This window comes from Astyanax mexicanus, chromosome 2, assembly GCF_023375975.1.
Source record: "Astyanax mexicanus isolate ESR-SI-001 chromosome 2, AstMex3_surface, whole genome shotgun sequence".
Taxonomy (NCBI): domain Eukaryota; kingdom Metazoa; phylum Chordata; class Actinopteri; order Characiformes; family Acestrorhamphidae; genus Astyanax; species Astyanax mexicanus.
Window position 1 is genome coordinate 74,794,829 of NC_064409.1, and position 11,522 is coordinate 74,806,350.

General features: G+C 38.5%; 1 protein-coding gene across 2 annotated transcripts in view; it reads left to right on the top strand.

Moving 5' to 3' along the window:
- anxa6 (annexin A6) overlaps positions 1 to 10,076 on the top strand; it is a 51,236-nt gene extending 41,160 nt beyond the window's left edge. Inside the window, exons 21-25 of one of the 2 annotated variants that reach the window (XM_022671949.2) lie at positions 1,532 to 1,625; positions 2,300 to 2,395; positions 2,524 to 2,582; positions 6,006 to 6,143; positions 9,640 to 10,076. In XM_022671949.2, coding sequence (XP_022527670.2) covers positions 1,532 to 1,625; positions 2,300 to 2,395; positions 2,524 to 2,582; positions 6,006 to 6,143; positions 9,640 to 9,699 — 447 coding nt within the window. In that variant the 3' untranslated portion in view covers positions 9,700 to 10,076. The remainder of the gene's footprint in view (positions 1 to 1,531; positions 1,626 to 2,299; positions 2,396 to 2,523; positions 2,583 to 6,005; positions 6,144 to 9,639) is intronic. The other variant, XM_022671951.2, reaches the window with a different exon arrangement.
- Positions 10,077 to 11,522: the final 1,446 nt, after the last annotated feature.

Here is an 11,522-nt window from a genome sequence, read left to right on the forward strand (position 1 = left end):
AGAACTGCAGAAGATCTGCAGAGGGACATGAGAGTAGTGGACAAGAGTATAGACCACACTAGCCAGTTAGCTTACTTGTTCAGGAGAAAAATAGCAGCTCTGGGTCAGTTCTGTAGTCTTTTTGAGCTCTGTCTCCAACGTTCGAACTCACTACCAATATTCACCCTTGTTCAATATTTATTTTTTTGGAGATTTTTTGAGACATGCTGAGGCTTTTTAAGCTGTGTAGCAGCTGAGGTTTAACTGAACCAGCCCTGCTAGCTAAGCTCCTTTGCTGCAGCACCGATCTCTGTACTGTAGTGTTACAGCTGGCAACCTCGGTGGGTGGAGTTAGTGTTGGGGAAGGAGCAGCAGGAGGAGTCAGAGGACAAAACAAACACAAAACCCCGGGACGGCCTGCACATTTAAAATAGGAACGTACTGCTGAAGCTTCTGACAAAAGCTGCCAGTGCTTTCACTCAACATGTTTCCTTAATATCTGATGATACATCCTGACCATATTAACATTTACTACTGAAAATTAGTTACATAGTGGTCCTTTAATGTTTGTTTTTTCCAACAAGATCTAAAAGATGATTTTCTTATGATGACAGTAGGAGAGAACCCTGGTTCCAAGCATTTAATAAAGGAGCTCGAGCCCTGTTACAACATTCCATCCCAAAAAACTAAACATGATTATAATGAAGATTCACTGTTATTATATAGTTAATAAAGGTGAGGTTATACAGAATGCCCAGCCTCTTTATTTTTTCGGTACAAAAATGCACCAAAAACGTACCGAACCGTGGTGTTTATACCGAGGTGTGAACCGGACCATGAATTTTCTGTACCATTACACCCCTAGTCGTGACTTAATGACCACGAGAAAATGTGGGTCCTGGGCTGAGACCTGTTGAGAACCCCTGATCTAGTGTTTGACCTTGGGATGCTTTGATTACCACCAGTGGTGCCCATTCTACAGTTTGAGAACGACTGCCCTACTCCACTACTGGTGTAAACACACAAAGGGAGGAGTAGGGTAAAGTGGTAGCACCAAATGGTGAACTGGGATTAGGCCTTATTTTGGTCTCCTGTGGCCATAAGCAGTGTTATTTATGGCTGTTGCCAGAGACCGCCAGCTACACGTATTGTGAAACTGGGCTCGTGGGTTAGGGAGCTAATTTTGGGTCTGAATTCATATCGTTCTAAATTTAGCTGAAAAAAGGGAACTTGGTATTTAATCTGAGGCTTCCTCAATGGAGAGCTGCACCCAAAAACACTAAAATTTACCAAGAGTGAAAGTCATCAAAGCCAGTGGCATCAGTTCATATGATCTCATTTGCAAAAACGCCAACAGGCCTGTAAATAGCGTTCATTGATTATTATTAATAATATTAATATTAGCAGAGTAGGGGCTTTAAATGGGCTCTTTAAATAGAACAGATTAGATCACCAGTCTGTAAATCCAACGTCAGCGAGTAATCCCCTGTCAGAAACAGCAGCCATGAGTCAACGCTAGACTCACTACATCCCTCCTCTTCCCTTTTCTCAGGCCCTGGCCGACGCCTGCAACGCTGAGTCTGACGAGATGATGGATAAGTTCATGAGTATTCTGTGCACGCGGAGTTTCCCCCACCTGAGGAGAGGTACGGCAGACGCACTCACTTCTCAATAAGTTTACAAAGCCTGGATACACTACAGTACTAAATCAAATTAATTCCAATAATAAACAATAATATTATAATAATAATAATCATGATTGGTTAAACTTACAATACACAGCCATAAACCTGTTTTAAACTATTTATCGCAGCAGTAAGAGTATTTAAACTACTCAACTGCTGCATTTTTTTATTGGTCTGTTATTGATTACACCAGTGACGACTTTCTTCTTCTGGCTATGAACAGTATTTGTGCTCTAATGGTTCTGATTAATTTTTTATCTTCTCTCAGCTTCACTGTTGCTTTTGTTTTTCACCTATATATATTCTCATAGCTGTCTGTTTTTCTAACTATAAATACACAGTCTGCACAGATAAAACCCAAATCTGAAACTGAGCGCTTTTGATTGTTTGAATAGTTAATGTATCAGGACACACCTGTGCAACAAAACACACCTGATCGTCACATGTTCCAATACTTTTGCTTATTAGAAAAATGGGTGGGTTCAGACAGAATGTGCTGAATCTTCTGAACTGTGTATCAGATCCTGGAAATAAAAGCTGAAATGTTGATCTTTTGCCTCATATAAATCAAATTCAAATGTTTTCAGTCTACAGCAGAAATCTGCAAAATCTCACTGATGGTATTTTTCTCATAGTGTTCCAGGAGTTTGTCAGGTGCTCCAACAAGGACATCGAGCAGATCATCAAGAAGGAGATGTCTGGGGACATCAAAAATGCCATGTATGCTATCGGTAAGAGACTTTCTGCTATGTTTGACGAGAAACGACCAGAAAAGCAGGAAATCCTTGTTTTTTTGTGCTATAGCTCTGCCTGTAAGTGTTTTAAGGTGGTTGTTTTACTGTAACTGTGTTTCTTTCAGTGAGGAGTGTGAAGAACCAGCCCTCGTACTTGGCAGATCGTCTGTACAAAGCCATGAAGGTACACCCAAACTAACGATTATGTGATAACATCATGTCTGCAGGCCTTTGTCTCTCTCTCTCTTTCTCTCTTTTTTTCTTTCTTTCTCACAAAAAATGCCAGGAATTTCTGTTTTAGTGAGGTTTGTTAGTGAAAACACAACACTTAGTAATGAAGTAATGAAGAATGAATTAGACAACAGTCACTAATCCAGAATTGTTTTTGAGTGAACCAGGTTATCACTTTATATGATAATGTGTTAATATAGTAATGATATATGTAAGTGATTATAGTATTATGCCAAGCTCAGACTACACGACATTTTTGTCCCTCACAATGTTCACTCTGTCAGATTAAGCAGTTATTTTCGGTTTGCGTTGTTCTCGGGGGACTGGCAACACTACACGTTAGTCACCAACCAATCATCGTCCGCGTCCTCGCGTGAGTTCGTAGGTCATCGCGGGGGAGAAGCAGAGAATTTCACGGCTACAGAAGCCCTTTGCGTGATGGAAGCGCTTTTGTGCTGGAAAAAAAAAGAAAAAATGGACCCAAATGGACATTACATGTTTTTTGTACTCCAGAGAGAACTTAAGGTATGGTAAAGATGTAGCTACTTAGGTTTCAGTGCCTGTAAACAGAATATCTCAGAGATTAAGTAGATTATAAGATGATTATTAGATTATTCTTCTGTTTCTCTGGTCCAGTGAACTGCAGGAGCACCGTCCTGCTTTCTTTTCCCGTATTTACATCTGTGCGCCCCAGAACGTCTTCCTATTGGTCAGAGTCAGAGAGCAGGTTGCGGAGCATCGTCAAACTAGGCGATTAAATACAAAAGATTCTAACATGCTAGTCTTTCCGTTGGACGCTCCAACGGCGTCGCTCACGTCAAATTACAGCTCTTTGACTATGTCACACTACACATAACTTTATCGCTCGCGACAATGAAATTCGGATCCGACGCACGCAATGTGTCGGCGCCGACAAAATCGGGTCAAAATCGGGCTAAAATCGTGTAGTCTGATCCGGGCATTAGAGTAAAAACATGAGTCTATTGAGGGAAACTGTTCTAAAACTGTACTAAACTCAAAGGAGGCTCTAGTTTAGACCCAGTTGGAGCCTCTAGCCTGGATACTAGATGAGATACAGTTGGGCATTGAGGCATACATGTGATACAGTGGCTTGCAAAAGTATTCATACCCCTTGAACTTTTCTACATTTTGTTACCTTAAACCACAAACAAACATTTACTAATTTAACTCATTTTATTAAGATTTTAAGTGATAAACCAACACAAAGTGTTGCATAAGTGCATACATTTCCAACTGTTTATCAAATAAAAATCTGAAAAGTGTGACATAAGTCTAGAGTATTCAGCCCCATTTACTCTGAAATCTCTAAATAAAATCCATTGCAGTCAACTGCCTTCAGAAGTCACTGAATAAGTTACTATTATTATATAAATATTTATAAGTTATATAAATATAAACACCTGTTCTCTGAAGGCCTCTCTAGTTTGTTAGAGAACACTAGTGAACAAACAGCATCATGAAGATCAATGAACTCACCAGACAGGTCAGAGATAAAGTTGTGGAGAAGACGTTTAAAGCAGGGTTAGGTTATAAAAACATATCCCAAGCTTTAAGCATCATAAAAAGAGCACTGTTCAATCAATCATCCAAAAATGAGGGAAAAAGTGTTCTACAACTGTTTGTATAAAAAAACCTACCAAATCATGGCCATTTACCCAAAGCACTGGTCAGAGAGGCAGCCAAGAGGCCCATGGTCACTCTGGAGGAGCTGCAGAAATCCACAACTCAGGTGGCAGAATCTGTATACAGGACAGCTATCTTAAATCATGTGCTCCACAAATCTGGCCCTTATGGAAGAGTTTTAAAAAGAAATCCACTGTTAAAAGAAAGACATAAGAATTGCTGTTTGTAGTTGCAGCAAACATGTGGAGGAAGGTTCTGTGGTCAGATGAGACCAATGTTGATCTTTCTGGCCTAAATGCAAAGCGCTATATGAGGAGGAACACACCGTCCCCACTGAAAAACATGGTGGTGGCAGCATCATGCTGTAGAGATGTTTTCTTTAGCAGGGACAGAGTTGAGAAGTTGGTCAGAGTTAATGGAAAGAAGAATGGAGCTAAATACAGGATACAACCCTGTAAGAAAACCCGTTGAAGGCAACAAAAGACTTGAGACTGGAAAGGAGACTCACCTTCCAGCAAGACAATGACCCTAAACATACAGCCAGAGCTACAGTGGAATTGTATAGATCAGTCTTAAATCGCATTGAGACTCTCTCCATCCAACTTAGCTGAGCTTGAGCTGTTTTATAAAGAAGAATGGGGCAAAAATATCTAGAGTCTCTAGATGCACAAAGCTGGTAGAGACAAACCCCAAAGCACTTACAACACAGTTGTAAGTGCAGCAAATGGTGGTTCCACAAAGTATTGATATAGGGAGGCTGAATACTTTGCACGTCACACTTTTCACAATGTTTATTTGATAAAAAAATTTAAGACCACGTATTATTTTTGTTCTACTTCACACTTATGCATTACTTTGTGTTTGTCTATCACTTAAAATCTCAATAAAATATGTTTAATTTTGTGGTTGTAAAGGATGACAAAATGTGGAAACGTTTAAGGGATATGAATACTTTTGCAAGCCACTGTATGTCTGGTGGTGAGACAGGCCAAGTAAGTGTTGCCATCCAGTCCGAGTTACTTAGAAGTCCTTATTATTAACAGTTCATCTATTACTTTTAGAGAAACACAGTGGCGTGAAAAAGTATTTGCCCCCTACAGATTTCTTTTGTTTTTGCTTTTTTGTCATACCGATATTTTTCTGATTATCAAACAAAATTAAAATCAGATAAAGAAAACCTGAGAAAATATAAAAATCACTTTTTTTAAATGAGAATTTTATTGATTAAAGGAAAACAAAAATCAAAACCAATCTAGCCCTGTGTAAAAAAGTGTTTGACCCCTAAACCTTATATATAACCCTAAACCCTATACCCTTTGCAATCAAGCTTTACTAATAACTGGCAACGAGGAATTTTGTTCCACTCTTCTTTACAGAATTGTTTTAATTCAGACACATTGGAGGATTTTTCAGCGTAAACATCCTGTTTACGATCATCTACAGCATCTCAATCTCAAGACTTTAACTAGACCACTCTTCTTAAACCTTAATTTATTTATTTATTTATTTTTTGCAATAAAATACTATTCGAAATAATGTTTAGTACAGTAGTTTAATACTTCATCTTAAAGTACGGAGCTTCAACGTCTTCTCAAGCCACTTTTTTGATAGAGAGCTTGTACTTAATTTTTTTTTACGTGTTGTTTTATGTTGGTTTGTGGGGCTCTTAAGTTCTAAACTGATGTGGGTGTTTTTTTGGCCTCTCTCTCTCTCTCTCTTTCTCTGTACTCAGGGTCTTGGTACTGATGACAGAGCTCTGATCCGCATCATGGTGTCTCGCTCCGAGATCGACCTCTTCAACATCCGCAAGGAATTCAAGGACACCCACGACACCTCGCTCCACGACTTCATCCAGGTAGAGGCCCTTGTCGTAAGTGTTGCCCTCCTTGTCTCTCGTTGGCACAGGCCGTGGTCCGTGTGATGGGACGGGTGTATGAATGAAGATAATGTGTGTGTGTGTGTGAGAGTGTGTGTGTGAGCGAGCGAGGACATCCTGTACCCTGTGGTGTGAACGTTGCACATCCTCTTTTTGGTCGAGGTGGAGGGGAACGGAGAGCTCGGCAGGTTTCTGCGGTGTTACATGCTCAGCTCAGCTGTTCAGGAATTTCCCCAGTGCACTTCCTCTCTGTCTATACGGCGTGTGATTGGTGTTAAGCGCTGTGACAGGAAGTGCTCTGTAACAGGTCTATACTGGCTCTACCATCAAAACCCCCTTTGAAGATAAATAACCTTCGCGCTATCTACGCTCTGAAGGTTTTTTTTTTCAGTGTTGACACTGATAGGTTGTGGTACAATAGTGTGAAATGAAGAACAGAGGCTGTCAATGATAACTAAATCACACTTAAAGCAGCAGGCACAGGAAAACGCTGTGTGCATCGTGGTCGGCTGCAAAGATCCTGCAAGGATAAAGATGTTTATGAAGCTGTTTTATAAACAAGTGTGCGTGTTGGAGTGAAGAGGAGGACAGGGTTAAAAGCTCTATAATGTTGACTTTATATCAGGGGTATTTAATTACAATTCACTATGGTCCAGTTAGAGAAAATAGGCCATCGATAGGCCAAGGTACGGACCGATTTTTTACTTTTTTTAACTTGTGTTATAATGCAGTGCTAAATCCTCTAAGGTTGTTTAAACTATGATAAAAAATGGGTACCACTTTAAAATTAGACTACATTTATAAAGGGTTTATAAATGGTTCACAATTCCTTTGTTAATGGTTACTAATTAGGTTGTAAATGCCTTAAAAATGTAAACATTAATAATCAGTTATAACACATACATAGAAAGGGCAACAATGACCTGTTGTTTGCCAAATAGTGAACCCACAGCCATCTATATTGTTAAACTCAGTGTTGGGCCTGTTACTTTTGAAAAGTAATTAGTTATAGTTACTAGTTACTTCTCCAAAAAAAGTAACTGAGTTACTCTACTATAAAAGTAACTCGTTACCAGTAAAAGTAACTATTGTGTTACTATTGCGTATTCTTATGTATGTATTATAACTGATTGTTAAGGATTTTTAAGGCATTTACAACCTAATTAGTAACCATTAATAAACTAATTGTAAACCATTTATAAACCCTTTATAAAGGTAGTCTTATTTTTTAAAGTGGTACCAAAATATATAATAATAATAATAATAAAAATAATAATAATAATAATAATAATAATAATAATAATAATAATAATAATAATAATATAAAATGCCTCTCTGGCCAGATTTTGTTTACATTCCTCCCCTGTCTCTCTCTGTTGCGCTCTGCATGACTTTCATTTCCACCTGTTCTTGTTTTACCGCCTGTTCTCGGGCTCCCTATCTCCTTATAAAGAAAGTTTATTCATTTATTTTTTAACTTAGCACATCTGCACAGATCTGATCTGAGGAGAGCGTTTGGTGATCTTACACCACATGTGATTGGTCTGTGAGTTTACTGTCCTGCAAAGCAAGTATATAATTAAATCCTTCTCAGTAGTTTATCGGTTTGGGTCCGCATTCAACAACGTCTGTGAGCTCTGCTCTATACTAAGAGTAGAGGATATGGCCTTTTGGACACAATTAAATTACAATGTTTTTTGTTGTTTTAATTTTTTTTTTGCATTGTACAGGGGTTGGACAATGAAACTGAAACACCTGTCATCATTTTAGTGTGGGAGGTTTCATGGCTAAATTGGAGCAACCTGGTGTCCAATCTTCATTAATTGCACATTGCACCAGTAAGAGCAGAGTGTGAAGGTTTAATTAGCAGGGTAAGAGCACAGTTCTGCTCAAAATATTGCAATGCACACAACATTATGGGTGACATACCAGAGTTCAAAAGAGGACAAATTGTTGGTGCACGTCTTGCTGGAGCATCTGTGACCGAGACAGCAAGTCTTTGTGATGCATCAAGAGCCACGGTATCCAGGGTAATGTCAGCATACCACCAAGAAGGACCAACCACATCCAAAAGGATTAACTGTGGACACTGTAAGAGGAAGCTATCTGAAAGGGATGTTCGGGTGCTAACCCGGATTGTATCCAAAAAACATAAAACCACAGCTGATCAAATCACGGCAGAATTCAATGTGCACCTCAACTCTCCTGTTTCCACCAGAACTGTCCGTCACCACAATAAATTATTGTGGTCTAAATCTAGGTGTTTCAGTTACATTGTCAAACCCCTGTAGCTGAGTAACTCTATTGGACACTCTTAGCACCCTATTGTACACCCTGCACAAGGCACATTGTTTCTATTGTTTGTGATTGATAAACTGCTAAAACTAATTCACTGGCAAAAACTAGACAAAATATTTGTGAATTGAGAAAATATCTCAATTTAAAAAAATTACTTCAATTCTGTCTTAAAAATCTTGATTACTTTAAATAACTTGGTTTTATGGTGAATTGTTGTGCTTATTTTGAGTTACTGAAAGATTACTGAAAATACTGTATTTATTCTCTTATCTTAAAATTCCATATTTTTCTCACTTAAAATCTTAATATATTTCCCCAAATATAATATAATAAAATATAATAATTTCCCCAAAAATCATCAGTGCGCCTTATGTATAAATTATATCAGTCAGGTTGTAAGGAGCAGTAAAGTCACTCTGCTGAAGTACAGAGTTATACAGGAGTTTCAGTTTAGTTCTCCAGCACTGAGGCTGGCGCAGTATTAGCATTAGCTGCTAACTGCGCTAAGCGCTAGCTCTTTTGGCATTCAGAGGTGAGTATATCAGACTGTAGCCTGCACATTTACCATGTTAAAACAAGCTATGTAGGACAAACTGCTAGCTAATATCTTACCAGCTTACTGGAACACTCAGGGTTCCTTAGTGTAGAGCTGTCGGGCAGCATTTACCTCCCGCTAGCACTAGTGGTTAGCTGCTAATGCTAATGCTGCTGCACCCAGCCTTAGTGGAAGTGCTTTACCCATCCAAATAAACAGTTTTCAGGAGAGAAATCTGTGTAGATTAACATCCAGCACTCGTTTGACCTAAAAGAAAATTTTATTACAGTTTTGTATACTTAACTTAGTTTTACTTCACTTGAGACCTGCTGAATTAGAAGGAAGACATGGCGACACCCCTGTTCCTTACTAGTGTCGTATAATGCATCTTATAATTCAATGTGCCTTATAGTGTGAAAAATACGGTAAGCAAAATAATTTTACACGTACAAAATGCTTGGAAATACAAAAATTCTCATTAAAGAGAAAAAATAAGATTTATTGGCTTGAAATGAGATCATTTCACTTGATAATAATGAGTTTTTTGCAGTGTAAGGCTGTTTCCAGGTTTGGTCACGGTTCTTCTGCTGAGCTGTATGTTGTGGCTGGGTTGCTGGGAGCTGCTTTACTGTGTTTGGTTTGTGTTCTGTTTTGCAGGGAGACACATCAGGAGATTACAGGAAGACTCTGCTGATACTGTGCGGTGGTGAGGATTAGAGCCCTGTGTTATCTGGCACTCCGCTACATCGCCACCCCGCTCTTTACCACCGAGGTTAACTGCGATCGCCCTGTACCTGATCTGCTGCCTCCGCCTCCGTCTCCGCCTCCGCCACGCCCGTGCCAAAGCTGACGACCGCTGGACTCTGTAACCTCTGGACACAATCAGCCAAAGTCACTGTGCTTTGCGAATGATGTGATTTTTATTTTTTACAGTTTTCAATACTGGTTTTATGTTAATTATGTGAAATAATGAAAAGGAAACTGCTTGGCTTTGAGTTCGGTTCACTGTAGCTGTTATAAAAGGTCAAAATCTAAATAACAACAATGTGAGACTAAAGTGAAACTGCCTTAAAATAAACTTACTGGTCCCGTTACTGTATTTGTGTTGGGTTTCACACTGTGCTGAGTTTCCTTTAAGGATAGTGTGAGAAATTGTTTAAGGAATTAAAATGTGATATATTTGGTTAATCTAAGTTAATAGTTAATAAGTTAAGTCAATATTTTGAGATACTATCTCAATATTTTGAGATACTAAATCAAACTTTTGAGATACTATCTCAATATTTTTGTCAGGAAATACCCAGGCAGGGTGGCGAGGAAAGCGGACACAAGTGCAGGTAGGGTGAAAATAAATAATAATTTAATAAATAAATAACAAGAAAACAAGGAACAAGTAACATGAAACAAAGATACACAAATAACCAATAACAAATCAAAGAACCTAAACTAAACCAACTAGAGATAATAAATAAACAAACAGGGAATATATACAAGGAATAAACTAGGAATCAACACAAGCAGGGTATATACAGGGAGCTAGGGAACAAGAAATAAAACAAGAAACTAGAAATAAACAAGGAAATAAACTATAAACGAGAAAACAAGAAATAAACAAGAAACAAGGAACCAAGGCTAAGAGAGAACAAGGAAACACTGAGAAAAGCTATTAAACACTGAGAGAGACAAACGACAGGTGAAGGTGCAAAGACCGACGGAGACAAAGTGGCAGAGGAGGGCTATTTAAAGAAACAGGAAACACACTATAATTAGAAACACCTGGGGAAGGGGTGGAGCAACAAATGAGAAACAGGTGGAAAAGTACTGAGACGGGAGACACAGGGGAGCACAGGTCACGTGGGGAAGACACACAGACACGAGACGAGACCAGGATGTGACAATTTTGAGATACTAAGTCAATATTTTGAGATACTATCTCAATATTTTGAGATACTAGTAGGCTGTACAGAGACAGAGGCAGATGAGACAAAGACGCAAAATGGAAACTATCATTGAGGATTACTTCAGACATGGATTCACAAATCATGAAATATTTTGAGATACTATCTCAATATTTTGAGATACTATCTCAATATTTTGAGAGACTATCTCAATAGATAGTATCTCAAAATATTGAGATAGTATCTCAAAATATTGACTTAGTATCTCAAAATATTGAGATAGTATCTCAAAATATTGACTTAGTATCTCAAAATATTGACTTAGTATCTCAAAATATTGAGATAGCAATTTACTTAATAATAATAAAAAAAAATTGCTGGAGTATTTTTATTTTTTAGGTGGCGGGAATGGGCTTCCATAAATAACAGCCTGTAGCCTGCTTCTAACCACAGCTAGCACTGCTGGAGCAGCATTAACATTAGCTGCTAACCGCGCTAAACGCTAGCTCTTTTGCAATACAGAGGCGAGTATTTTGGAATCAGATGATGCAGCATTTACACACTTACACACAGCACATTCACACTTTCACCACAATAACTACAAAAAGACACAGAGAACTCTGTAACTATTCAAAGTTTAGG